The sequence below is a fragment of the Loxodonta africana genome, chromosome 6 (genome assembly GCF_030014295.1).
Source record: "Loxodonta africana isolate mLoxAfr1 chromosome 6, mLoxAfr1.hap2, whole genome shotgun sequence".
NCBI classification, from domain to species: Eukaryota; Metazoa; Chordata; class Mammalia; order Proboscidea; family Elephantidae; genus Loxodonta; species Loxodonta africana.
Genome location: NC_087347.1, coordinates 15,247,225 through 15,273,920, shown reverse-complemented (window position 1 = coordinate 15,273,920; position 26,696 = coordinate 15,247,225). Strand labels below are relative to the sequence as shown.

Genomic DNA, 26,696 nt, shown 5'->3' with positions numbered 1-26,696 from the left:
CCTACATGGCAACAATTGGCCGAAGCTGAGGTGCAGCTACTTCCTTGCTGCCTTTAGACTATAGGTGCCATTTTGCCACAGGCCTCACCCGGCTCTCTTCACTCCTACTCATTACTAACGTGGTATTAGAATTTGCACTCCTTGCTGGAGACTCTGAGAATGACACTGTGTCTTGGGGTCTTTGTGTCCCCAGTGCCTAACAAACTGCCTGGTGCATAATACTTCAAATTTCTATTCTAAAGAGTAATGTTTCCCTACCCAACCCCCATCCAACCCCCATATCCCCCCCCCCCTTTTTTTTTCTCAAGAAAGGGTACTGTGGTCTGTATGAATTTATAGATGGTTGTATGATAAGATTAAGCAAACTCAGAAAACCAGAGAGAGGCCCAGTGGTTTGGCCAGTTGTAGGGAGTGAGAATATACCACCTTCCCCAAGGTCTTCAGCACAGCCTATCAAAGAAGATAACGCACAAATGCCAGGCTGGCAGGCCCTTCACTGCCTTGTAGAAGTGAGCAGCCGAAATGCTGAGCCTTCCATGGTAATATAGAGTGGTTGGGAAAATACTCAAATGGATTCAGGGAACCAACTAGTTTTTATGGTTGTTTAGTATCCAGTAAGGAGCCCTGCTGGTGCAATGGTTAAGCACTTGGCTGTTAACCAAAACCTAAGCAGTTCAACCCACCAGCTGCTCTGCAGGAGAAAGATGTGACAGTCTGCTTCCATAAAGATTACAGCCTTTGGAACTCTATACAGCAGTTCTACTCTGAGCTTTATGGTCACTATAGTTGGAATCTACTCGATGGCAATGGGTTTAGCATCCATTAGAAAATGGGGGTGCATCCCATTCTGTCCTTTTTGCATCTGTCTCCCTAGTATTGGAGGAGTTGGGATCTAAGGCCAATGCTTTCAATAGGATCCAGTTTGGAAAGCTGCTTGCAAGGTGAGTGATCTTATACATGGTTCTTGGGTCAACAGAGTCAGAGAAAAGAGGGGAAACTGAACATCCCTTACCTGGTGCTCCAGGGCGGCCAGCTTCTCCTGTGTCACCCTTGCGTCCCGAAGGCCCAGGTGTCCCAGGAATGCCAGGCTCGCCCCTTCTGCCATCCAACCCAGGCTCTCCTTTGCACTCTGCATGCAAATTCATGACAGTGGTGATGAGATGAGCCATGATACCTGCTAGCAGTTACTGCGTGTCCACCCTGGGCCAGCACTGGTCTTTGCACCTGGACTATATTGTCCTGCCCATCTGGTCCTCCCAGCTTCACGAGGTTGGGATTCTCCCATCTTCACTCTGCAGCTAAGGTAACTGAGGCTCTGAGAGGTCAAATAATTGCTTAAAGTCAACGAGCTAGGAAGGGGCAGAGCCAGGATTTGAAGCCAGACCAGGGAGGTGCTGCGAGAGCGGTTTTTACATTGCCTTTATACTCTTGTGTATTTGATCTTTTTTTTACATTGAGCATGTATGGCTATTATAATTAAATATTATCGTTAACAATAGTGATTTTTTAACAAGCCTGGGTGGGGGAAAGAATTAAATTTAATAGCATTCAGATGGCGGCAGTTAAATTGGCAGCAAGATAAGGGCAGCTTAAAAAAAAAAAAAACAAAAAAACAGCTTTTTAAATTATTTGATGATTTTTTTATTGTTGTAGGTTGCCAAGTTGAGTTGATTCCAACTCATGGCTTAGTGTTTGCAATGTGTTAGGCACGGCACTGAACCCTTTCTGTTGATTTTCCAATTCAGGCTTCACAGCAGTACAAACAGGGCCAAGTACTCTTACAAGCCAGTTAGGCCAATGAAAAAATGCAGCTCAGAGGGGTTAAGAGCAGATTCCTAACCACCTGAAATGCATGCTTTCAACCTTCCTGCTTTTAAAATTCTGTTCTAATATCACCTGGTTGTCCCTGGGCAGTGCAAACAGTTAATGTGCTCAGCTGCTAACCAAAAGGTGGCTGGTGCGAATCCACCTAGAGGCACCTCGGAAGAAAGACCTAGCAATCTACTTCTGAAAAATCAGCCACTGAAAACTTTATGGAGCACAGTTCTGCTCCAACACACATGGAGTCGACTCAACAACAACTGGTAATATCACCTGCCTAAGAGTTTCCTACACAACCCTACCTTCTTCCCGTCACCCCCAACAGGCCAGTCACTCAATGTAAGCTCTGTGCTGGTGGAGCGGTGGTCCAGTGTGGGTGTTCCCGGCATTCAACCGCTATCCTCATACTTTCATGCCCCTTAGGTTATAAGCCCACCCCTGTGGAATGCCTACAGTGCCTGAGCTGTGTTCTGTACATCATTACCATTGGTGGCCCAGTGATTAAGCACTTGGAAGCTAACCAAAAGCTTGGTGGTTCAAATCTGCCTAACAGAAGAAAGACCAGGCGATCTGCTCTCGTAAAGATTATAGCCAAGAAATCCCTATGGGGCAGTTCTGCTCAGCCGCATGGTGTCTCTATGAGTTGGACAACACCAAAAGAAACATGTCCTTCTCTCCATATGGGAAAAAGGAGCTCTTTCCCTTTCCTAGGAACCAGGGAAAGACCTCCTCTTTCTAGGTGACACTGCTGTGTGCAGTCTGGAGTGTTTCTTTCCATCAGCTTCAAAGAGAATATCAGTTCTTTTGGGAAGGACACAGGGCCTTGACTGTGAGCTGAGATTACTCCCTGTTCTGTCCTGACCAGATGATACAAATACAGGGCCCCTGTGCCTGAGTGCTGACAAGCCAAAGGGCCTTATGGGTTTGTATGAATTTCCTTTTTGTTAAAAAGGTAGCAGGCATTCCTCCTGTTGTATAGACTTGTGGCAAGATGACTGTCAATCTGAGAAAAGAGTTCCCACACCAGATGTGAAAGTGTAGGCTTTGTTCTCTTTAGGGGAAGACACAGAGAAATGGTCAAGCTGATGACGTTTCCTGAGAGACAGGAAGGAGGGCTCTTGTTAACCACAGTTGTACACACAGTGCTTTCCACTGTGTGGACTAGTTCTTATTTGGAACTTGTTTTGGGAATAAAACTACATCTAAAAAGCTCTCCTATGGTAGGTGGATGGCCTCCGCTGAGGGTCGAGCATTGACTTGAAGATAAACACGAGGCTAACAGGATGTGGGCACGTCTTTAAGCAGTAACACCGCAAACAAAATGGAAGCCACCTTTGTGTTCATTATAGAGACCCCCTGCCTTCGAGGGCCACCCTGAAAAGGCTGGAAATCAAAGAGATCTGTGAGTAGAAAAGCGTTAGGCCTTCGTTGGTGGAGGACTCCTAACGGACATGAGTTATACTTAGTTGTCTTATTCACTCACACTGAGCAGAAAAGAGCCAAAGTTTTTTTTCTTTCTTTCTGTGCAGATCACAGCTGCAGCACTTGGTTGCAAAGTCTCCTTAGCAAAGAAATAGAAGGTCTGAAGGGAAGGCAGGAAGAAGCCAATAATGTCACTTTAAGAGGAGTTTGTTCTTCACAGTGGCAGATGTTCTTCACTACCAGTCTCACTGGTGGTAGACACAGCCCCAGTCCTCTGCTGAAAAAGTCTCCATCAGAAAAAGATAATGAGCAACATGCAACACAACACAGATGACCCACGTTAGTCAGAACTGAGACCATAGACCATTAGCGAAGACTTGTCACTCTGGTAACTAGACAGTACGGTCAATACAGCCAGGGAAGCCAGCACGAACATAGACAGGGAGAGGGAACTAAAGAACACATTGTGGGCAAATGGGATCCTTAATAACAGGAGCCCATAGGAATTCAACATAACATTTTGAACAGTTCAACCCATAACCCATTGCCATCGAGTCGATTCCGACTCATAGCGACTCTATAGGACACAGTAGAGCTACTCCATATGGTTTCCAAGACTGTAAATCTTTATTGAAGCAGACTGCCACATCTTTCTCCTGTGGAGCTGCTGGTGGGTTTGAACCACCGATCTGTCAGTTAGCAGCTGAGTGCTTAACCGCTGTGCCATCAGGGCTCCTACTCAACCCATAATAAGTAGCAGAGATGGAGCCGACTCTTAGTTCCCAGGTTGTCAGGCTAATCTGCTCTGCCTCTGCCCCTCCCGTCTCCCTATTAGGCAATTCTGGCTCCTCAGAGCCCGACCTGTCCTTAAAGGCTACTCAAATGCCACCTCTTGCTGGGGTCTTGGCAGCCCTACAGTTCCCGGTGGTGGAATTACCCTCGTCCTGTCCCATTCTCCTAATGCTCGTTGCCTGCAACTCCTTTAAAACACCAATGATAATCCACCACTTACTAGAGTTACTTATACTCTGCCAGTAGACTGTGAGACCCTGGAAAGGGAAAACAACATACCTTATTCATCCTTGTGTGGCCCACAACACCTAGTACCATACTTTAAAAAGATAAAAGTAGTGGATTTCTGGGCGTATTTAATTGAATTGATTTGGCAGAACTTGATTACAGACCAGAGCGTCTACTTAGAAGTTATTTTAAAAAGGTGGGTGAACCCAGTCCTTGATGCATCAAATATCACATAACAAGGAAGATTGGTTTTAAAATGAAGTTGAGACACCACTTACACTGACCAGCTGAGGACTTTTTTCTGTGCAGTTGAGTGCCAAAGGAAAGAGAAAGTAACTGTGGACTTAATTCCCAATGCTCATGGTTGGTAAGTCTCTACAACCAACACTCAGTTAACTCTGTGCACAAATGCAGAGGCCGTACAGCAAATATAAGTGATAAAAACAAAACAAAACAAAACCCATGTTCATTTGAGGAAGGTTCCAGAGCTGTTTTGGACACTACCAAAGAGCCATGCAGACTCCAGCTGAGGGGCCATCTCTTGGGTCCTTAGCTGCTTGGGTCTGGGGAAACACAAGAACTAGAGGTGGTGCAAAATTCACTTCTACTTCCGATTCCTTTGACCCTGAACCCCAAAGAGGCGAAGTCAGAGCTGGGCATGGGAGGAGTCGGGGTGGGAATGGCCTCCTTGCTCTTTGGATGGTGTACACACACGTATCATGAGTGCCGACCAGTCTGAAGAGATTAGTAAACTCTAGATTACCAGCCCCAGACTCCATGATCTCTTTGTAAACTAGCCAAACAATTAACCACCTGGAGAACACTTTTTAAAGAATAGTTTAAAGACTTCAGTAGGAATCCCGATAACCTGACAATGACAGGACAATTCTCGGGTCAATTAAGTGAATAACGTAGTCATTGCCAAAATTTAGTGACCCTCTCTTTTTTCGTATCCCTCTCCTCAGAGGTATATCTCTTTCTCTCTCCTTGTAGTCTCCGTTTCTGCACAACCAAGCTCCAATTCAGTTGTTTTTTAACTCAAAATCAAGTCAACAGCTATTAATGACAATAAATGAGCCTCTACCTGGCTGTGCTCTTGTTGTTGCTGTAAGTTGCCATTGAGTCAATTCCAACTCATGGCAACCCCATGTGTGCAGAGCAGAACTGCTCCACAGGGTTTCCAAGGCCGTGACCTTTCAGAAGCAGATTGCCAGACCTGTCTTGCGAGGCACCTCTGGGTGGGTTCACACCACCAACCTTTTGGCTCACTGATTGCTGTTGAGTAGATTCAGACTCACAGCAACTCCACATTATAGAGTAGGACTGCCCCACACGGTTTCCTAAGCTGTTAATTGTTACGGAAGCAGACTGCCACATCTTTCTCCCATGGAGTGGCTGATGGGTTCAAACTACCGACCTTTCAGTTAGCAGCTGAGCAATTAACCACTGTGCCACCAGGGCTCACAACCTTTCAGCTAGCAGTCACAAAGCCCCACCTGTAAAAGCTGGGCAAGTATAAAAGATCTAAGTAGGAGTTCAACATAAAAATAGAAGTGATGTGTCAACCCACTTCATACATGATTAAACCTCTGAATCAATGTAGAAAAAAATGTATAAGGTGAAGGCAATGTTCATTGTTTCATCCTCACTAGTTTTTAGGATTCACATAAAAAACACTGAGGTTTTTATTTCAGCAATATTCCCTAACCAACCCTACACCCCCCAAAAAAACCCTGTTGCGTTGAGTCGATTCCAACTCATAGTTACCCTATAGGACAGACTGCAACTGCTCCATAGGGTTTTCAAGGAGCTGCTGGTGGATTTGAACTGCCAACCTTTTGGTTAGCAGCCAAGCTCTTAACCACTGCGCCATCAGGGCTCCATATTATATGATGTAAGTAATGATTAATCAGACTAAGACTCGTACCTGGTCCTGGGGGACCTCTCGTTCCAGGGATCCCCATGGCTCCTTCCGGTCCTCTTGGGCCTGGCACCCCAGGAAGCCCTGGGATTTGGGGGCAGGCCTCTGCATCTGCAGGTGGCCCAGGTTCACCTGAAATTGGAATCACCATTTGTGTGATGAATTCAAATGCCTTTGAACAAGCATCTTCTGCATTGCCAAGTTCAGGATGAACTTCTGACATTATGCTGAAATTTTAACAAGAGTGTTCATCCATTCAGTGGAAGCTCTATGTCTTATTCACTGGGAGGGACATGATACATTTCCAGAAAGCATTTATTGAATATATGAATGAGTGAATGCATGAAACATCAGGAGAAGCAGAAGAAGTATGAAGTAGTGAGGACTGTCTGAGAGAGCAATAATTATGGTGACTTTCACAAGATTTCCAAATTTTGAGCCACTTTTTGTGGGGTACCAGCCATAGGTGGCATTGATGAAGGGACTGGTGGGTCTCTGAAGCTCACTAATGTCTCCCCAAGTCCTGACTCAACATGGCAGCCAGGTGGGTTTCCACAGTGTCAATTACTCAAATAGATGGAATTTCAGGATTGCTAAAAGCATGCGTTGCAATCAACCCATGGCAACTGGCGGAGGTTATAAAGCAGTGATTCTCAACCTTGAGTGCATGCTGGAGACGCCCAGGATGTTGTACAAACACTGATGCCTGGGTCCCCCCACCAGAGGTTCTGGGTTAGTTGGTCTAAGATGTGGCCTGGGCAGTGCCCTCAACCTCAGCTGCACCAAAAAAGAAGAAGAAAAAAATCAGCTGGAGAGCTTTTCAAGAGTATGGATGGGCAGATGCCACCCCTACTTATTAAACAGAAATCTCTGGGGGTGGGACTTGAGCACCAGTATTTTTTTAAAACTTCCTAGGGGATTCCACTATCAGCCAGGGTTGAGCAGCACTGCTGAAAAGCTGTAGTTCTCAAACTTTAATGAGTCAGAATCGTCTGGTTGGCTTGTAAGAATGCGGATTCCTGGGCCTCACCCCCAGAGTTTCTGAGTCAGTAGGTCTTGGGTGGGGCCCAATAACTGCATTGCCAACAAGTTCCCAGGTGAGGCTGAGGGTGTTGATCTGGGGGACCTCGCTTTGAGAACCACTGCTCTAAAGATTTGAAATCTTTTTCTTCTTAGTTATGTTCACATCTTGAAGACTTTGTTTCTCAAGCTCCATTCAGTCACCTTGCAAACATTTCACAAGGGTTATTAACTAAGCAATAATCATAACAGCTAACATTTATTAAGGAGCCTGGGTAGCGTAAGCAGTTTGGAGTTGGCCGAGAACTTGAAGGTTGGCAGTTTGAACCCATCCAGTGGCTCCATGGAAGAAAACTCATTGCCATCAGGTGGATTCCGACCCATAGTGACCCTACAGGGCGCAGTAGAACTACCCCATAGGGTTTCCAAGGCTGTAATCTTTATGGGAGCAGACGGCCACATCTTTCTCCTGTGGAGCTGCTGGTGGATATTGGAACCGCTGACCTTTCAATTAGCAGCCAAGTGGTTTAACCATTGTGCCACAAGGGCTCCTTCCATGGAACAAAGGCTTGGCAAACTGCTTCTGTAAAGATTACAGCCAAGAAATCCCTATGGAGCACTTCTGCCGTAACACATGGGGTCACCATGGTCTGGGGCCAACTCATTGTTGTGCCAACATAACAATAAAAAAACCAAAAACCAAACCCAGTGCTGTCGAGTCGATTCCAACTCATAGCGACCCTATAGGACAGAGTAGAACTGCCCCATAGAGGTTCCAAGGAGCACCTGGTGGATTCAAACTGCCGACCCTTTGGTTAGCAGCCGTAGTGCTTAACCACTACGCCACCAGTAACACTTAGTAAATGCTCTATTACAATCAGATCCTGTGCCAAGTGCTTTATCATTAAATTCTTTCAACAAGCCTGCCTATGTACTGTTGTTATTGGAATGTTACAGATGAGAAAAATGAGGCTCAGATAAATAAGTGACTTATCCAGGGTCACACAGCACACGTCAGAGTCCAGATTAAAACCCAGGATGGTCTGGCTCTAAACACATGGCCTTAACCGCCACAGCATACTGCCTCAAAAATTCTTAATGTCTGTGGGGTAAAATTCTAAGAAATGGAACATATTTTAAAACACACCATCTGCTTAGTTATGATTTTCTTAAAATTCATATAAATGTGCAAAATAATTTTTTTTTATAATTTTTATTGTGCTTTAAGTAAAAGTTTACAAATCAAGTCAGTCTCTCACACAAAAACCTATATACACCTTGCTACACACTCCCAATTACTCTTCCCCTAATGAGACAGCCTGCTCTCTTCCTCCACTCTCTCTTTTCGTGGCCTTTTCGTCAGCTTCTAACCCCCTCCACCCTCTCATTTCCCCTCCAGGCAGGAGATGCCAACCTAGTCTCAAGTGTCCACCTGATCCAAGAAGCTCACTCCTCACCAGCATCCCTCTCCAACCCATTGTCCAGTCCAATCCATGTCTGAAGAGTTGGCTTCAGGAATGGTTCCTGTCCTGGGCCAACAGAAGGTCTGGGGGCCATGACCACCAGGGTCCTTCTAGTCTCAGTCAGACCATTAAGTCTAGTCTTATGAGAATTTGGGGTCTGCATCCCACTGCTCTCCTGCTCCCTCAGGATTTCTCTGTTGTGTTCCCTGTCAGGGCAGTCATCGGTTGTAGCCGGGGACCATCTAGTTCTTCTGGTCTCAGGATGATGTTAGTCTCTGGTTCATATGGCCCTTCTGTCTCTTGGCTCGTAATCACCTTGTGTCCTTGGTGTTCTTCATTCTCCTTTGATCCAGGTGGGTTGAGACCAACTGATGCATCTTAGATGGCTGCTTGCTAGCATTTAAGACCCCAGACGCCTCTCTTCAAAGTGGGATGCAAAATGTTTTCTTAATAGATTTTATTATGCTAGTTGACTTAGATGTCCCCTGAAACCATGGTCCCCAGGCCCCTGGCCCTGCTACGCTGGCCTTCGAAGCATTCAGTTTCTTCAGGAAACTTCTTTGTTTTTGGTTTAGTCCAATTGTGCTGACCTCCCTTGTATTGCGTGCTGTCTTTCCCTTCACCTAAAGTAGTTCTTATCTACTACCTGATTAGTGAATGCCCTTCTCCCACCCTCCCTCCCTCCCCCCTCTCGTAAAGATAAAGTAGCAAGAAAATGCTAGAAAAATATGACCACAATGACCAAGTTTCAGTCTATGTACTACTTAATGTGGCCATGCAAAACGGACTTGAACTCTGTCATGGATTGAATTATGTTCCTTTAAAAATGCATGTTATCAGTTTGGCTGGGCCATGATTCCTGGCATTGTGTAATTTTCCTGTGTGTTGTAAATCCTGCCTCTGTGATGTTAATAAGGGAGGATGGGTGGCAGCTGTGTTAGTGAGGCAGGAGTCAATCTACAAGCTTGGATTGTGTTTTGAGGCAATCTCTTGAGATATAAAAGAAAGAAGTAAGCAGAGTGATGGGGACCTCATACCACCAAGAAAGCAGCACCAGGAGCACAGCGCATCCTTTGGATCCGGGGTCCCTGCTCCCGAGAAGCTCCTCGACCAGGGAAAGATTGAGGGCAAGGACCTTCCTCCACAGCCGACAGAGAGAGAAAGCCTTGCCCTGGAGCTGACGCCCTGAATTTAGACTTGTAACCCATTAGATTGTGAGAGAATAAATTTCTCTTTGTTAAAGCCATCCACTTGTGGTATTTCTGTTATAGCAGCACTAGGTGGCCAAGACAAACTACCAGCTGTTTGGAATTTAACCCTTCATAAAATATGGTCTGAAACTACCAGCAACATAGGGCCATATATATTTTTACAGTATGTACAGTTTAATGGAAAATGTGGCTTTTCCACTATGGTTGATTTGAGAGAGCTACTTATGAACATTTCCTGTCTTCCCTGAAATCATCTGGGCCTTTCATGGCAGGGGGGTGGGGCAGGGGAAGGAGGGGAAAGGTCGAGGAGGAACGCATTTGATTGCGGTTTCATATTTAGGCTTTCGATGTTATCTTCAAATGAGTTTACATTTACAGTTAATACTTACAGTAAGTATACTCTGTACAGTTACAGTATACAGAGACACACTAAACCCAAAAACCAAACCCACTGCTGTCGAGTCGATTCTGACTCACAGCGACCCTATAGGACAGAGTAGTGCTGCCCCACAGGGTTTCCGAGGAGCACCTGGTGGATTCGAACTGCTGACCTTTTGGCTAGCAGCTGTAGCTCTTAACCACTACACCACCAGGGTTTCCAGAAACACACTAAAAAAAAGGCTTAAAATGAGAATTCATTCAATATACAATTTTAATTTTTAAATACAAACACTTAAAATAGCACCATTTTTAAAATTCTGATTTTGTTTTTCTTTACTTTTTATTAAACCAGAAGCAGAAAGAAAGGGGTGAGGTGTCTGTTCCAAGAGTCCTAGAATTAGTACATGGGGTTTGTATTCAGGGTGATTTTCATTGGGTTTAATGGCATGCCTGGTAAGAACAAATGCAGGCATTCACAATTTTTCTTTTGAACAACTCTTTCTCTTCTCTTTGAACATGCTGGATACAAAATAATATGTTGTTTTTGCATCACAGAGGATTAGGTGAACAGATTTGAAAGAATAATGGCATTTTCTTTTGAACACACAAAGAAATCTGTTCTTTCAAAGTGGACTAAATGGTGGTGTGATCATGGCCCCTTCTTAGGTGTTCAGGCTCCATTTTTTTTTAATGTTGCTGAAACAACTTATTTTAGGGATGTTCTGTGTATTTACATTGTAGAATTTATAAAGGGAACTCCAGTGGGTATGCTTGATAGCATTTGACAGAGAAAGAGCTCCTATTTCGTACCTGAATGGAAATTACGTAAGCTGAGTCTCTACACCGCCCCCACAACCTATAATGAGGCTCAGATCCGGACACTCTAATATGAGGTTACTGTATCTTTAACTAGGAAGCCAAGACATTAAAACCTAAGATAATTACAGAAACCCATCTCTAAAAAATGTAGCAACTTTTAACTCACCAATGCAGTGGGCAGACAAGTGTGGAAATGGCTGGAAACCATATTTAGGGGAAACTATCAATTTTATAGCCATGCTTACCCCTGGAACCTGCAGAGAGATTCAAAGCCAAAAAGCCAGGCCACGTGAGGATTTTCATTCGGTGGAGACAGATTTTTCATTTGTGGATTAGGACAAAAGTGAAATAGAGTGTCAGAGAACATACTATTTAGGACCACATCAATGCCAAGCCAAATGACAGCATCTTATTTACATAAGAAGTCCACATCAATGCTACTGACAGCAAGAGCTCTGATTGAGTCATGGAGTTTTCACAGCTAGCATGATGTGCAGTAAAATTCTCTTGAGCTATAAAATCTCAGCTGATTTCTTGTGGCAAATATGCCCTGATTTAATGGACATAAAAATTCTGTCCGTTTGAAGGCTTCTAAAAATTCCATATTAATTGGGCAAGTTTTATAGGTTATGCACAGAAAGGAAACAGAAAATGAACCGCAGACTAAGCCTGTGATGCTACAGTACTGTAGTAGAATAATCCATCGCAGAACAGTGTGTCTATTGGCTCTCTGTACTAGAGTGCTAATTTAGGAGACAGCAGAATATTCTGAACTGAAACCACGTTACCAGAAGATTGATGTAGAATCTCAAAAGATATTACTGCTGCCAATCTCAAATGTATATTTCTGTTTGCCCTTCCTCTTCCCAACCTTGCCTTGGCTTACTTTAACCCATGATTAGAAACTGTTACCCAGAAGAACTAATGTACTAATGTACTTCATAGAAAAAGTTAAACAAGATATCTAGAATAATTAGTGGGAATTCGGGGACATAAATCAACTATACAATCCTAACATACAATAATCAAATCATTCTTTGCCTCCTGCTTGAGGGAATACATATTATTTATCTACCACAGAAATATCAGATGTAAAATCAACTCCTAATTTTCCATCTGATATTTCTGTGGTAGATAAATAATGTGTATTCCCTCAAGCAGGAGGCAAAGAATGATAACGAATACCGGTTTACTGAGCATGACACTTTATAGTAAAACTTGAAATAAATATACTTTTTATATCAGAAAGTGGTAAACTCATAAATGTGCTGGTGATCTCGGCATCATTAACCACTTTTTGAAAGATGGCCATTACGGTGAATGTTTATGCAAGATGCTGGGCATAGGTGGCTCGGGGGAGATAACTGAGTATTAGGAACTTACCTGGAGGACCAGGAGGCCCTTGTTGACCTGGAGGTCCAGGTAAACCCTTTTCTCCAGGTGGCCCAGGAAATCCATGGGGTCCCTGTGGCCCTGGGAATCCCATTGGTCCTAAAAGGAACGTGTAAAGATGAGGGCACTGGAATGAAGCGATAGAAAGACAATGACCAGTTTTATTGACTGAATCCAGAGATTCATCTCAACAAATCTGCAGGGCAAACTGAGTCTCAGAGTCCAGATTAGTCTTTCTCTTTTTTATATAAGGCTATAGGGTTGCTATGAGTCAGAATTGACTTGGTGCAACAGGTTTTTTTGTTTTGTTTTTTAAATAGTGCTATAAACAACAAAAACTAACCAACCGGTTGCTGTCAAGTTGATTCTGACTCATAGCGACCCTACAGGACAGAGCAGAACTGCCCCATAGGGTTTCCAAGGAGCAGGTGGTGGATTTGATCTGCCGACCTTTTAGCTAGCAGCCAAGCTCTTAACCATTGTACCGCCAGGGCTCCATGGAGCTATAGAGGAATTTTTTTTTGTTTTTGGTTTGGTTTTCATAGAGCTATAAGAGCTGCCTCTGTCTGAAGGAAACAAAATGATCAGTAAAAAGAACTAAGGAAAATGGGTCCATGGTCAAGGCAAAACTAAATTAGAATGAAAAGCCTTGTAATCCTGAATTTTCTCTGTAGACATTCAAAGAACTGGGACTGAAACTGAAGAGGAAATAAGGAAAGATGCTTCAGAGTTATGTGGGGGCAAAGTGCCCTCTCCCCATCCCTGAGTTTACACCACCCTCTCTCTCACTCTCTTAGTCTCATCCTCACTGACCACTCAGTTCCTCACAAATGCTGTCCCTCCTCTTCTTACCCATCCATTGAGTCCTTCTCATTCCTTGGAGTTCAGATCAAGCCACGCTTCCTCGGGGAAGCCCTCCCTGAAATCCCAAGCAAAGCCTGGTGCTTTTTCATAAGCTTGCATAGAAGCAGTTCCCTTCTCTCAGAACACATGTCCCAGTTTGTATTGATGTATCTTCTGGTTTATCTATCCGTATAAAGGTCATAATCAGGCAAGGTAACTGGAACCAGACATGCAGATTGGAGTGACTTTAGGGAAAAGGTTGAATTGTGTTGCTAAACTGGAATCTATTGTTGAAGAGCTACAGAATCTTTATATAGTTTGGAAGATGAAGAACTAATTTAGGCAACTTAGGATTCATTTAGTGGCTTTTCATAATAGTCTGATAAAATGTGTGCCTCCTCCAAGAAACCAATGATATCCTCCTTTCTTGATGTGAAGCTCCATCTGTATAAGTTTCCTCCTCATATTCCTGAGAAATCCCCGTGTGGTGCAAACAGTTAAGCGCTTGACTACTAGCCAAAAACTTGGCTGTTCGAACCCACCCAGAGGTGTCTCCAAAGGCAGGCCTGGCCAGCTGCTTCTGAAAGGTCACTGTTTGAAAACCCTAAGGAGCAGTTCTACTCCACACACATGGGGCCTCCATGAGTTGGAACAGACTCAATGACAGCCAACAACAACAACACTATATCCCTGTGGGCGCCTAATAAGTTGTTTGTGAAATAGGTAATATTCTCCCTCTGGATAAATCTCAAAAGGTAAGCTGATGAAGCTTACTCATCTTTTTCACAGTAAAGTGCCATTTGGTCCTTATGCCCACTGGACTGGGAGTTAAGAAACATGACTAGCAGTTCCATCAATATTTCTAACTCCCTGTATGTCTTTGGGTAGGTCATTGTTATTTTCATGACATGCTATGTCCCTACCCCTGAGGTTTATGTCCAAGGGTAGGGTTGTTCTCTAGAGTATACCTCGGGTGGAACGGTGCCTTTTTGGGAGAGGAACTAGGCTGTATAGCCAGCCCCTTCCTCCTTCCTCTTGGTGACAAGACTGTTAGCTGCTCTGTCTAATTCTGGGATTCAATAATAGGAAGCTCACAGAGCTGCAGACATAAGCCACATTCTCTAAAATTGATTTTATTGCTAAAGGTGAAGAGGGCTGCTGTGTACTGTTGTATAAGTTGTGCACTGCACAATTCCAAGGATGCCATTTGCACTGTAGTCAACGAGATTTTGATGTCCGTCTGCCCTAATCTTTGGCCTTATTTCACGTGTAGCTCAGAAGTCAGACAGGGAGCTAGTTACAGGGCTTCTGCAAACTTCAACAGTTGCTTCTCTAATATCCAGCTACCTTATTTACAGAATAAGAGAGTTGGATAATTATTATTGGTCCCTTTCACACACACAAGAAAAGTTTTATGATCCCAATAATTCCCTGAAATTCTGATGGCCCAACACTAAAGGGCCCATCTATTAGCAGTTAGGTAAGAATTCATTCAAATAAATATCTTAGCCTTAAATAGTAAGGACAAAAATCAGTCATGGGGACCCTTTTGTGAATATAAAAATGCAAAGTCAACAGCCTAGAACTGAGCTGTCCAATACAGAGGCGTCAGCCACAGCGGCGCCTGACCACCTGAAATGTGGCAGTCCCAACTGGGTTGTGCTGTGAGTATAGAACAGGCAACGATTTCAAAGGTTGGAAGGAAGAGTGTCTTTTTTGGGAGAAAAACTAGGTCTGCACAACCAGCCCTCTCACTGACACGTTTTAATGGGATATGTTAACACAGTATTTTGAATATATTATGTTAAAGAAAATAAGGACGGAAGGTAATTTCACTTGTGTCTGTTTACTTTTCTTAAATGTGGCTACTAAGAATTTAAATTGCACATGTAGCTTCCATTGTTATTTCTATAGTTCTGCTCTGGTCTTGAAGACTATTAAGAGCATTATTAGAGTCTAAAAAAAAAATTTTTTTTTTTTTGTAACAATAAACTGGTGTTTCTTCCTTTTCCTTGACCAGCTTTTACCCAAACTTTAAAACTCTTTGGGAAAGTCAGGACAATTTGCAACTGTTGTACCTGTTTCTGTATGAAATAAAAATGACTTCACAGTGCAGTAACCCAGGCCCTCGAGGGCAAAAGTCCTCACACACTCCTTAAGGAGCAACTCACATTCATACCTCTCTGGCCGTCACTTCCATCACATCCTGGATGACCTTTGCACCCTGGAGGGCCTGGAGGGCCTCGGGGACCTGGTGGCCCTGGCAGGCCGCAGTCGCCGGGCTCCCCTCTCAGGAGTTCAACATTCCCAGGGGCACCTGGAGGCCCCGGTGCACCTGACCACAGGGAGGAGGCAAAAAGATTCTTTCAGTCAAAGACAGGTTCGGACACCGTTGCCAGTGAGCTTCTCCAGAAAAGTAATTTAATGGTTTACGAGCAAGGGAAGGTGAGAGTTAGAAGACTAAGTCAACAGTATCAGAAGTGAAGCACAGAGTATGTCTCATGGAGCCCAAGTTGAGAAATGGTGTCAATAGTGGGTTAGTACTTGTTGACAAAATGAATCTAAACAAAGGTTTCCTTCCCTTCATAGCCATTCCTTCTGGGAGCATTAGTTCATGATTTTTATTTACATATTCATCCACTCTTTTAATACAAAATAGATATATGTGTATATACACATACATATATGTGTATATATGTATGTAGGAAACCCTGGTGGCATAGTGGTTAAGAGCTACGGCTCCTAACCAAAAAGTCAGCAGTTCAGATCCACCAGGTGCTACTTGGAAATCCTAAGGGGCAGTTCTACTCTGTCCTATAGGGTCACTATGAGTCGGGATCAACTCGGTGGCAACAGGTTTGGTTTTTGGTGTATGTATAGAAATATATGTGTATATATATGTATACTTGATAGAAAGAGAGGGAGGGAGAGAGAGAAGAGGGAAGGTTAAGGTGGGGAAAAGTTTTTGAGGGAAAACAACTGACGGAAAGGAATGTTAGCCCTATTAAAATTATAATCAAATTTGAAAACAAATATCTATATGTACAAATGAACCGGGCCCAAATTCTATTCCTGTTTAGTGTCTATGCTAATTAGCACTTTAAGCACTTTTATTTTTCTCAGTAAAAAATACAAACTATGTAATGTTTTATCCCATCCTTACTAAAATTCTAAAGATTCAAAGACAGTAGGTTTATGTATCTATAAACAAGTTCAATAATGCACTTACATGAATGTGACTGTGATTTGCAAGATATTGTGCTGGGTCATACTCTTCTCCCAACTCCCAAACCAGCTCTAGTCCAAACCAAAAACCAAATCCGTTGCCATCAATTTGATTCCGATTCATAGCAACCCCATAAGACAGAGTAGAACTGCCCCACAGGGTTTCCAAGGAGTGGTCAATGGATTCCAACTGCCAACCTTTTGGTTAGCAGCCAAGCTCTTAACCACTGTACCACCAGGGCTCTAGCTCTAGTGCAGCCCTACTTTATTAGCTTAGTGATTACTTCCAAGATATTCCCTTGCCAGAGTTCACCTCTGTGAGGTGACGATGGGAACAAGATGTACCGCTAGCAGCCGAGGAAGACACTCTGCTTTCGGTCGCGTATGAAAAGCCTGGACCTTCACTCTGAGCCAGCAGCAGTAGCTTACATGGCAGATGCTAGAGACAAGGAGGGAGGGATTCTCTCCTGCTGGTCACTTCTGGGTCCTCATGGTCAGCATCAAGCTGGCAATGGGAAATTCTTGTCCTTGTACCCATAAAAAAGGGCCAGATAGAGTTGAAATAGAAAAATAACGGGGCCTGAGTTCTCATCTGGATGTGGTCCCAAGAGCCCACCACTGCCCATATCTTCATCCCAAACTGGGTCTCACTTTTCCATCTGTTAAATTAATGGGGCCTGCTAAGGTGCTTCTTCTCTGCCATTATCTGGCCCTACATCCCACAGGGCTGGCAGCATCTAACAAAGGGAGCATTGCCATGATTTTCTCATACCTCTTGGACCATCGGGACCGGGAGGCCCCTGATCTCCAGGTAGACCTGGGTCAGGAATGTCACCCTTAGCGGCTCTTCCTGGGGCACCGGCAGGACCAGGTGGTCCTGGTCTCCCTGAGGAGGGACATGTTCAGATGTTAGCCTCATGACATTTGGAAGCTTTTGATTTCATTATTGAGAGAGGGGCAAAGCATGTTGACTCTTACCTGGGGGACCTGAAGAACCTTTTTCTCCAAAAAGGCCTGGAGGAGAAATTCCTAGACTCCCGGGGTCTCCTTTCTCCCCTTTCAGCCCAGGTATTCCCACTGGACCTGGTGGGCCCATTTCATGCAAACCTTAACAGGGAAAACAGCACTGATGTTGCATCTTCTGTTTGTCCATGTATTGAACCTGGAAAATAACTGCTTCCCAACAGGCATGTGACAGGTAAGCAGCTAGTTCTGCTGACACCAACTGCTGACTGCAATGGTGGCCTAAATGGCTGTCTAGCATTTCTGGGTCACCATTCACTATCTTATGACTCATCATACCAGTCAACTGGTCAACCATAGTGTTGATTTACGATTATTTCTCAACAGCTTAGTGACAATACCAACCTTCTAACCTCTACAATGGCTATAATGAAAAAGAAAGAGAGAGAGAGAGAGATGCAACAATCAGTAATTATGAATAAACTGCTCTGAAATTTGAGGTGGAAGATGGCATATAATTAGAACCATTGTGGAGCTTCACATCAAGAAAGGAGGATATCATTGCTTTTTTGGAGGAGGCACACATTTTATGAGACTTTTATGAAAAGCCACTAAATGAATCCTAAGTGGCCTAAATTATTCTTCATCTTCCAAACTGTGTAAAGATTTTGTAGCGCTTCAACAATAGATTCCAGTTTAGCAGCACAATTCAACCTTTTCCCTATAGTCACTCCAATCTGCATGTCGGGTTCCAGTTACCTTGTCTGATTATGAGCTTGTGGTACAGTGGATCACTTCTACATGGCCTTTCTAGCCATGGTCTTGTAATTCCCACCAAGTAATTGGGTGGGATTATGCAAATAAGATGCTTGTGGGCCACCAAGGGGACTGGGTAGCTTGCTAATAATACAAAATAAGGTGCATGACACCCTTGTGGGGGTGGGCCCATGTAAATAAGGTATATGGAACCCTAATGAGAGGATTGGTTAGTTATGCCATCCCATTAGGCTTAAAAGAGAACCAGTCACAGAGCAGAGGGGGGAACCTCACTACCAAAGAAAAGAGACAGGAACAGACCATGTCCTTTGGACCCAGGGTCCCTGTGCTGAGAACCATCTAGACCCAGGAGACAGAGCTATAACACTGAAGACAGCAAGAAGCAGCAGCAGAGAAATGGCAGCAGCTGACCAGGGGACTGGTGCGAGACAGCAGGTGCAGGGGGCTGAGAAGCCCACAGAGTAAGGCTGTTACAGTGGGTGTGCCAACCCATGGAGCATGGAGCAAGAGAGCTGAGTGCCTCGGAGCTGAGGCTTACTGGTGGAATGGGGTGCCCCTGGGCACTTATTGGTGGAGCTAAAGAGAGTTGCAACACTTGCCCGAGCAGGGCAGAGGCTGGGCTGAGGCGCCAAGTGGCTGAGGGCCAGCTAGAGGCCTGCCTGCTGTCCTGATGGAAATATTGTATCCTGAGCCGTTCCTGACCCTGAATCGTAACCCGTTACTTCCCTAATAAACCACACAACTGCAAGTATGGTTTGTGAGTTCTGTGTGGCCATTGCAATGAATTATCAAACCCACAAGAGAAGCAGAGAGTGCCGTGGAAGGGATGGCTGGTGTCAAAATTGGTAAAAAAGTTGAAGGGTAGATGTATGTCTGACCACCTCACAGCAATCAGCCTTGGGCGGTTGATGCTGATCTTGCTTCTCTTGCCCCCTTGTGAAGTTAGATGAGGAGGTTTGATGTCGTTGCCAGGCCATTTTTACAAAACCATTTTTTCTGAGAAAGACGCAACAAATGCACATTGCATGAAAATAATGGAAAAGGCTAAAATGCAATTGTTGAAGATTGGCCTATTTGTAACAGCAATTTGGTCAGGTAATTTGTTTTAGCTTGAAGTACTAGTTAGGCCCACACGGTTGTACTTGGCATTACCACTTAATACGCACACACATGACAAAAACAAAAAAAATCCCCACTACTATTTATTTGTTATTCATAACAATTTGAAATCTGGCTCTACTTAAACAATTATTCAGTGAGTATTTTCAGTACAGATACAGTTCCAAGGAATATCAACAAAAGGCACTGTTAGCCAACCATTCCTTTTTAAATGGGTGTCTCTCAAATGTCCTTTTTATGTATCTTCAGCACTGAAAATAGTTGCAATACTGGGTTTCTGACCTAAGGCAGCTTCTTAGCAAAGCTGGCCAAATGTCATAAAGTGAAGAAATATCAGGGGGAGGGACGACTCTATCTCAGTTTCACTTGACGAAGGTCAGTCTTCTGCGAATGGTTTTATCTTACCTGAAGCACCTTTGCTTCCTTTCTGGCCCTTTAAACCATGCAAGCCGTTAAGACCAGGAGACCCCGAGGAACCTGAAACATATCATAGGCCAGTGACTCAAATGGGAAAGGGCACCACAGGGTGTTCCTGCCCAGCGGAGGGTACGCTGATGGAGAAGACAAGCAGATCTTGTGTTCTGGACATCCTTTATCAGGGATGGAATCCATGTATTGATTATTTAACACATTCATGTGATGGAAGTTCTCTGCCGAGGCAGCTTAACACATAAGTTTCTTTGTTTTAAGGTATTGTGTTGGTTTATGACCGTATCATGAACACATCTAATTCTCTCTTATTGTATAGAATTTAGAATGACTGAATTTAGGTGTAGGAAATGACCTTCTATTTTACGACAATAAAATCATCCTAGCTGAGGAAAGATACTGGCTGAGAGTGCGTGCTAGCCTCCTAGCTCCCAGGCTCAAGATCTTTCCCCTGCACCAAGGACTGCAGATGATTTTCATTTCTTCAAGATCTATCATGTAAATGTAGTAAGACAAGGACAGGTGGGGCCTGTGGCATACTGGATGATACATACCCTACTCATTCATTCATTTTTAAGCACTGTGCTACTGAGGAAAAACAGGCTTGCAGGTCAAGTTTGGCTACAGTTGTTCTTCACAACCATTTCTTACATTCAATGCCTCTTTACAGAAAGAAAATTATTTTATGATGACCACTGAAAATGCTGGTCTCTTTAACTAGCCATTAACCCAGTGACACCAGTATCTTCCTTCAAAAGCTTCTATCAGACATTGGTATAGTTCTCTTAAGGAATGTCTACCAACCTGGGTTAAGCTGTCACTGAACACTTTCAGTAGAAAATGGTTCTTAAGGTTTTCCATCAACGTATTTTGAATTGAGTTTAATTTTTCCAAATGAATTGTAACCAGTCATCTTCCTTTCAAGTGAGAGTGACCTAATTGCCTCACATAAAGTTGGGACATGGGGAAAGGTAAGAATGAGAGAAGGAGGGAGAGAGGCAGGAAGGTAACTAATATTTACAGAGCTTCCTCTGTGTGCTGAGCCCTTTGCCAGGTGCTTTCACGCACAACTCATCCCACCGATTGATATGAAAAAAGAGTCTTCTCCCCAGCCCCTGACCAAGCTGGTTAGCCTTCCTATTTCACTGGTGGATCTTCCATCCGGTAGCTGTTCTTTCTCCTCCAAGACTGAGTGCCCCTCAAGCATCCGGCAGTGTTTGATAGAAGTTTCAGAAGGAAGATGGTGGCATCAGTGGGATAATCCCTAATTATAGAAACCAGTGTTTTCACTCCACTTAGGGTCACAGACCTAAAATTGGCAATAATGACACCTTCAGCTCATACGAGTGAACATACAGAAAGCACCCCTACCTCCTCTGCTGATATCTACGTATAGCTCCCTAGTTGCACGTATGCTATTGCCCTTCCCACACTGTATAATGGTCATGTCTTCAGATGACTGTCCCTCCCATTCAAGGGTAAGTCAATTGAGTGCAAGACTAGGTCCTATTAGTCTTTTTAAGCCAGCACTTAGCATATTTCCTGACATATAGTAGGTGTTCAATAAACGTTTGTTGAATGAGTGAGTGAATAAATGAATGAGAAAACATGGAACAAGGAGGAAGGATTGAACGGGTGGAGAGAAACAACTGTAACGAAGAGTAGATTAAAATTTCTTTTTGCAGGTCACATCTTTCTTTGATAGCTTTAAAGGAGGAATAAGATTTAGGGATATTATCTATTTGTGTATAAATAATTCCAGTGCTAATCATTGTCTATTCATTAAAGCAAGTCCTCCATGAACTTAGTAGATGGCAAGACAGTTGCTTCCATTCTATTTATCATGAGTACTTGAAACAGATCGTTGTTATCCTCTTTTTAAAATCTAAACTCTTGATTGGTTCCAGTGGGCCATATTCTCTCGCACCTAAAAAAATGGGAACGCACCCTTATTTTCTCTAAAGCTCTTATTTTCTAACCACTCTTAACGGCTCTGGCTTAGTTTATATTTTCCAACCCACTTTTCTATTTAGAAGCCAACGTTTCAAGTCTGCACCACAAGAACACAGACCTTCTTCATCTGCCAAGTCTGGATATTTATTGCAATCTATTTGAGATGATAATAAATTTTTTGAGACCACTTTGCTGTTCCAATGTGTTTTGATCCCCGGCTTTGGCCACCAAGATTGATGGTTTCTTGGTAGAGTTGGCTCCGGGTGGAATGTCTCAACTTCTGCCAACTCTCCATTGTGACATCAACACATCCAGATCCCGAGGCTGTCACAGACCCAGCCCTTTGCCATTGTTGAACTGGCCAACCCTCATCTGGCTCAATGTTATCTTCCGAAAGTGAGTGTAGCTACATCTGGGTAGGGCTTTACGCATGGTTTTTCCTTTTTACTGAAAATTTTTTATATCAGTCCCAAATCTAAATCTGAAAGTTGTTTGTGCACAAAACCTATCCAGTGCAGATGAGGAGCTAATAAAGCACGTTCCTTGGTAATAAGGTATTTTTATTTTACCTCTCTGGTCATCTTCCTGCTTTCCTAATCTTACCACTGAATGTCCCCCACCCTGAGACACCCCTGAGACCTAGGCAAACCAGATAGCTGGTCACTCTAACAGCTGATGGAAAAGAATATACATGACTATAGGTAATGATTGAACAAACTTGAAAAGTTTTATCCAAAAAGATTCTAAAATCAGGTTTAAAAAAATTTTTTTAACTCGGCAAATACATGAGGCCTACTAAGGGAAATTAGTGTTTTCACTCTGCTTAGGGTCACAGCCCTCAAATTTGCAATAGTGACCCCCTCAACTTCCATGACTGAACATGCAGAAAGCACCCCTACTTCCTTTGCTAATACCTAGGTACAGCTCTCTAGTTGCCTGTACGCTGGCGTCCTTCCCATACTGTATAATGGTCATGTCTTTAGATGACTGCAAACAGTTAATGCGCTCAGCTACTAACCAAAAAGTTGGAGGTTTAAGTCCTCCCAGAGGCACCTCAGAAGAAAAGCCTGGCAACTTACTTCCAAAATATCAGCCACTGAAAACCCTACGGAGCAGAGTTCTACTCTGACACACATGGGGTGGCCATGAGTAGAAGTCAACTTGAGGGCAACTGGTTTTTTTCTTGTCTTCTAAGGGAATGCATAAAGAGTACAAGAATATGGTCTCCAGACTCGCGGAGCTTCAGACCCAAATGTACCAAGTGACAAATGCTGATCAGACAATGGGGAGCAACACAAAAATGCCCCTGACCAGGTAGCAAAGGGCAACGATATTAAGTGTGGGAACTGCGATGGGGTGGGCCAGGAGGGGATCGATCTAGATGTACACACAGATCAGAACATTGCTATGATTTTCATAGCTCTGAGGTGCATAGTATTTCTTTTCTGATGAAAGACATTCAAGGTGCTTTCTCTTATGAACCATTTTACCTGCCACCAGCCAAAATAATCCAATCTACATTCCTTAGTGGTTAAGAGCTTGGCTGCTAACCAGAAGATCGGCAGTTCAAACCCACCAGCCGCTCCTTGGAAACCCTACGGGGCAGTTCTACTCTATCCTATAGAGTTGCTATGAGTCAGAATCAACTTGACAGCAACGGGTTTGGTGGTGGAAGAGTTACATGCTCAGCGGCTAACCAAGATGCTCTGCCGAAGAAAGACCTGGTCATCTGCTCCTATAAGGATTAGCCTAAAAAAGCCAGTGAGCAGTTCCACTCCGTGACATGGGACTGCTAGGAGTCAAAATCAATTCGACAGCACCTAACAACAACAACACATACTTTACAGGTGTTGTCATGCCGCAGATGATTTTCTTTAGGTTTCCATTATTCCCCTCTAATATAAACACCTAGTGAAGTATTGAGTATTTTCCTTTTGAAAGGCAGGTATACTTCAAACTTTAAATCTAGGAATTAAGCCATTTTTAGCATCTGCTAAAGTTTAAACCCGATCGAACACACGCAGGACTCAAAATCCATATGGTCTGTTCTAGCAAAGCCAACAACTCTGAGTTCAGCAGTTAGTTTATTCAAACAAGAAAATCAGTCCCCTTGACTTATTGAGAACATACTTCAAATATTTAGTTTCTCAGTTCAAAGTGTTTCCGCTGCAGTGTGGTTCATTTTTCTATCAGCATGACAAACTGAAACAATGAATTTATGTTGCAGACGTCTGAACTTTGAGGAATGCACTTTACTGTTTTGTTTTGTTGAAAGACTGGTGGTTCCCTGGGCTGTTTGCAGACTAAGAGCATCACTGCACGGCCAGGACGCACCACAGCAGAATGGGACACTGGTATGAAGGTGTGGGGGTGTGTGTGGGGGGTGTAGTTGCTTTCTTACCTTCTCTTCTTACCAAACTCACTAATTCAAGGCACAGAATTATGACGCGTTTAGATTAGAGATTACTTTCCCAGTAATTTTGCTATTAGATCAAACGTGTGACATGATAGTTTAATATGTTATACTGAAGTATGGAATACATGCAAATTATTTGAAGGGAAGGGCAAACTGACAAAAGTAACAAGAGCCTGTGTCCTTTTTCTCCAGCTGGAGGTCTATGGTTATGGCACCAAGACACTTGAAAATCCTTGCTGATTTATGAAACTCAGAGTGTAGGAAGAGGTTGTAATGCAGCAAGAGGGATTAACCTTGGGACATGTTTTCGTCTTGTTCTCTTCCAGACACTCAAATAAATGTTAAAGAAAAACACACACACACCCACCCTACCAGGGCTGTAGGGATTGTCAGAGACAGGAAATGGCCACATCACCACAGAAAGTTATAACAACATTACCATTTTGCTTGAAACCCCAAATTTATCACAAATCACTGGATTTCACTTACTAAAAACAGCAATATCTTTATCTTCTGATGGAAAAAATAATGTATTATTTAGCTGTACAGAGATACACAAGTGTACCAACACCTCAAGACAAAGGATCTCCCTCTAGGCAATATATACCACACTTCAACTTCTGGAAAACTAGAATTATTCGAAAGCTATCTGATGAATGAAGAGGTAAAAGTGTGGAAAATATTATTTGGATTTTCCAAACAAATAAAAAGTTTAAGACTCGAAGAAAGGGTTTCCAACTCTCTTGAGAGGAGGCACTTTGCATTTTACGTAGTTTACGCATGAGTCAAAGAGCAGAGAAAGGATTGACGGGAGGAGAAGGAAGGACAGAAGAAATAGAGGAGGCTTGGTTATAGATATCTACCAAGTAAGGCTTAAAACCTTCAACTCTTGATTGAGGTGAAGACTCTTACCCTCGAAGCTACTAGCTTAGTTGCTCATTCTTCCATTTGTCCGTTCATGCATTTATTAATTTATTCATACAACCAACCAACCTATGTATTGGGTATCTACTGGGTGCTAAGAATATAAAAACTGTCCTTGTCTTCTTTTTTTTTTTTTTAAAGAATCATATTCTTGGTGATCAAGATCTTTACATAAACAGATGTGATACAATATAAGTGTTATGTGAGAAGTATGTACAAAGTACCCATGAAAAAATACGTTTTCTAAAACACTATGAGGCCTATAAGAAAATGGACTAAAGAGTAATAAATAACATCAATGAATAGAAGGACATGAAAATTTGTTCATAACAAGTACATATTATATTGTAGTATAATACCTTCAGACTTATAATATAACTAGGCATATTATCTCCAGTCTACTACTACCTTTAAGGCCAAAAAATATTCAGCTAGGAAAAAAAATTTTTTTTCTTTATCTAACAAAGAAAATAAATACCAGTTATTTTTTTTCATAGCTGCTTCTCTTCCTCTCACTTATCACAATTGATAAGTATATTTACTGACATATGATTTATTTTATTTTTTTATTTCACTTTAGATGAAGGTTTACAGAGCAAATTAGTTTCCCATTAAATAATTAATACAGATATTGTTTCGTGACATTGGTTGCCAACCCCATGACATGTCAACACTCTCCCCTTTTAGACCTTGGGTTCTCTGTTATCAGCTTTCCTGTCCTGTCCCCTCCTGGCTTCTCGTCCTTGCCTCTGGTGTGCCCATGTAGTGCAATTACATATGCATTTTTAATTTCTGTGTCTCTTACGAGACTGTGAGCTACATGAAGGCAGGGACCACACCTATGTTCTTCCAAATTGTGTCCCCAGCATCTAACATAGAATCTAGTCATAATAGGAGCTCAACTATCTACAAGGATGAACATCATGGAAAACACTGGAAAAAAATGCCCTCAGGGATGAGATGGCAGCACCACCATTCCAGGTACTCCATGGTAGAAGGCAAGTCAACAGGTAAATGAACACTGTCTGAAGCCCTAGGTAAGAAGGAATCGGAGCATGCTAATAACACCCATGGGAAAGAGTACCATAAAATAAGAGTACCATAGCCAAAAGCAATGTCATTCGTGCTGCAGGAAAAGCTCAATGGATTTGCCCTCATTAGGCTGGATCTTTCTGATGGGTTGGGCTTCCTTTTGACTTACCTTTCAGTCCTGGAGGACCTGGTGTCCCTGGATGCCCCACGAGGCCTCTTGGTCCAGGGTCTCCTGTTTCTCCTGGATGTCCCCTCAGCCCAGGCACCCCTCGATCTCCTGAGGATGACAGGGGTGTTTTTCAGACACTCAGGTGATATGAGTTACATTAACTGAGAAAACATCTGTGCTTTAATATGTGGGTAACTGGGAGCATCGTTTCATTACTCTTTCTTTCTAGATCTTTAACTCTGGGGAAAAAATACACTTAACCTTAGGAGGAGAAAATAGGCTTCTCAATGATTGAAGTTGCCAATTATGGTTTTAAAAATTCTCTTTAGTCTGAATGGGCAAGAAGGGGATCCATTCAAATACTGCACCACATATA

At 43.1% G+C, this 26,696-nt stretch overlaps 1 protein-coding gene across 1 annotated transcript in view; it reads right to left on the bottom strand.

Annotated features, from left to right (window-relative positions):
• The window catches only part of COL4A4 (collagen type IV alpha 4 chain), a 121,635-nt gene that overhangs the window by 3,905 nt on the left and 91,034 nt on the right, over positions 1-26,696 (bottom strand). The window contains exons 36-44 of the mRNA XM_010597675.3: positions 26,321-26,428; positions 19,803-19,874; positions 17,517-17,645; positions 17,311-17,424; positions 15,493-15,648; positions 12,462-12,569; positions 11,324-11,332; positions 6,191-6,316; positions 1,013-1,129 (exon numbers count right to left, since the gene is read on the bottom strand). Coding sequence (XP_010595977.2) covers positions 1,013-1,129; positions 6,191-6,316; positions 11,324-11,332; positions 12,462-12,569; positions 15,493-15,648; positions 17,311-17,424; positions 17,517-17,645; positions 19,803-19,874; positions 26,321-26,428 — 939 coding nt within the window. The remainder of the gene's footprint in view (positions 1-1,012; positions 1,130-6,190; positions 6,317-11,323; positions 11,333-12,461; positions 12,570-15,492; positions 15,649-17,310; positions 17,425-17,516; positions 17,646-19,802; positions 19,875-26,320; positions 26,429-26,696) is intronic.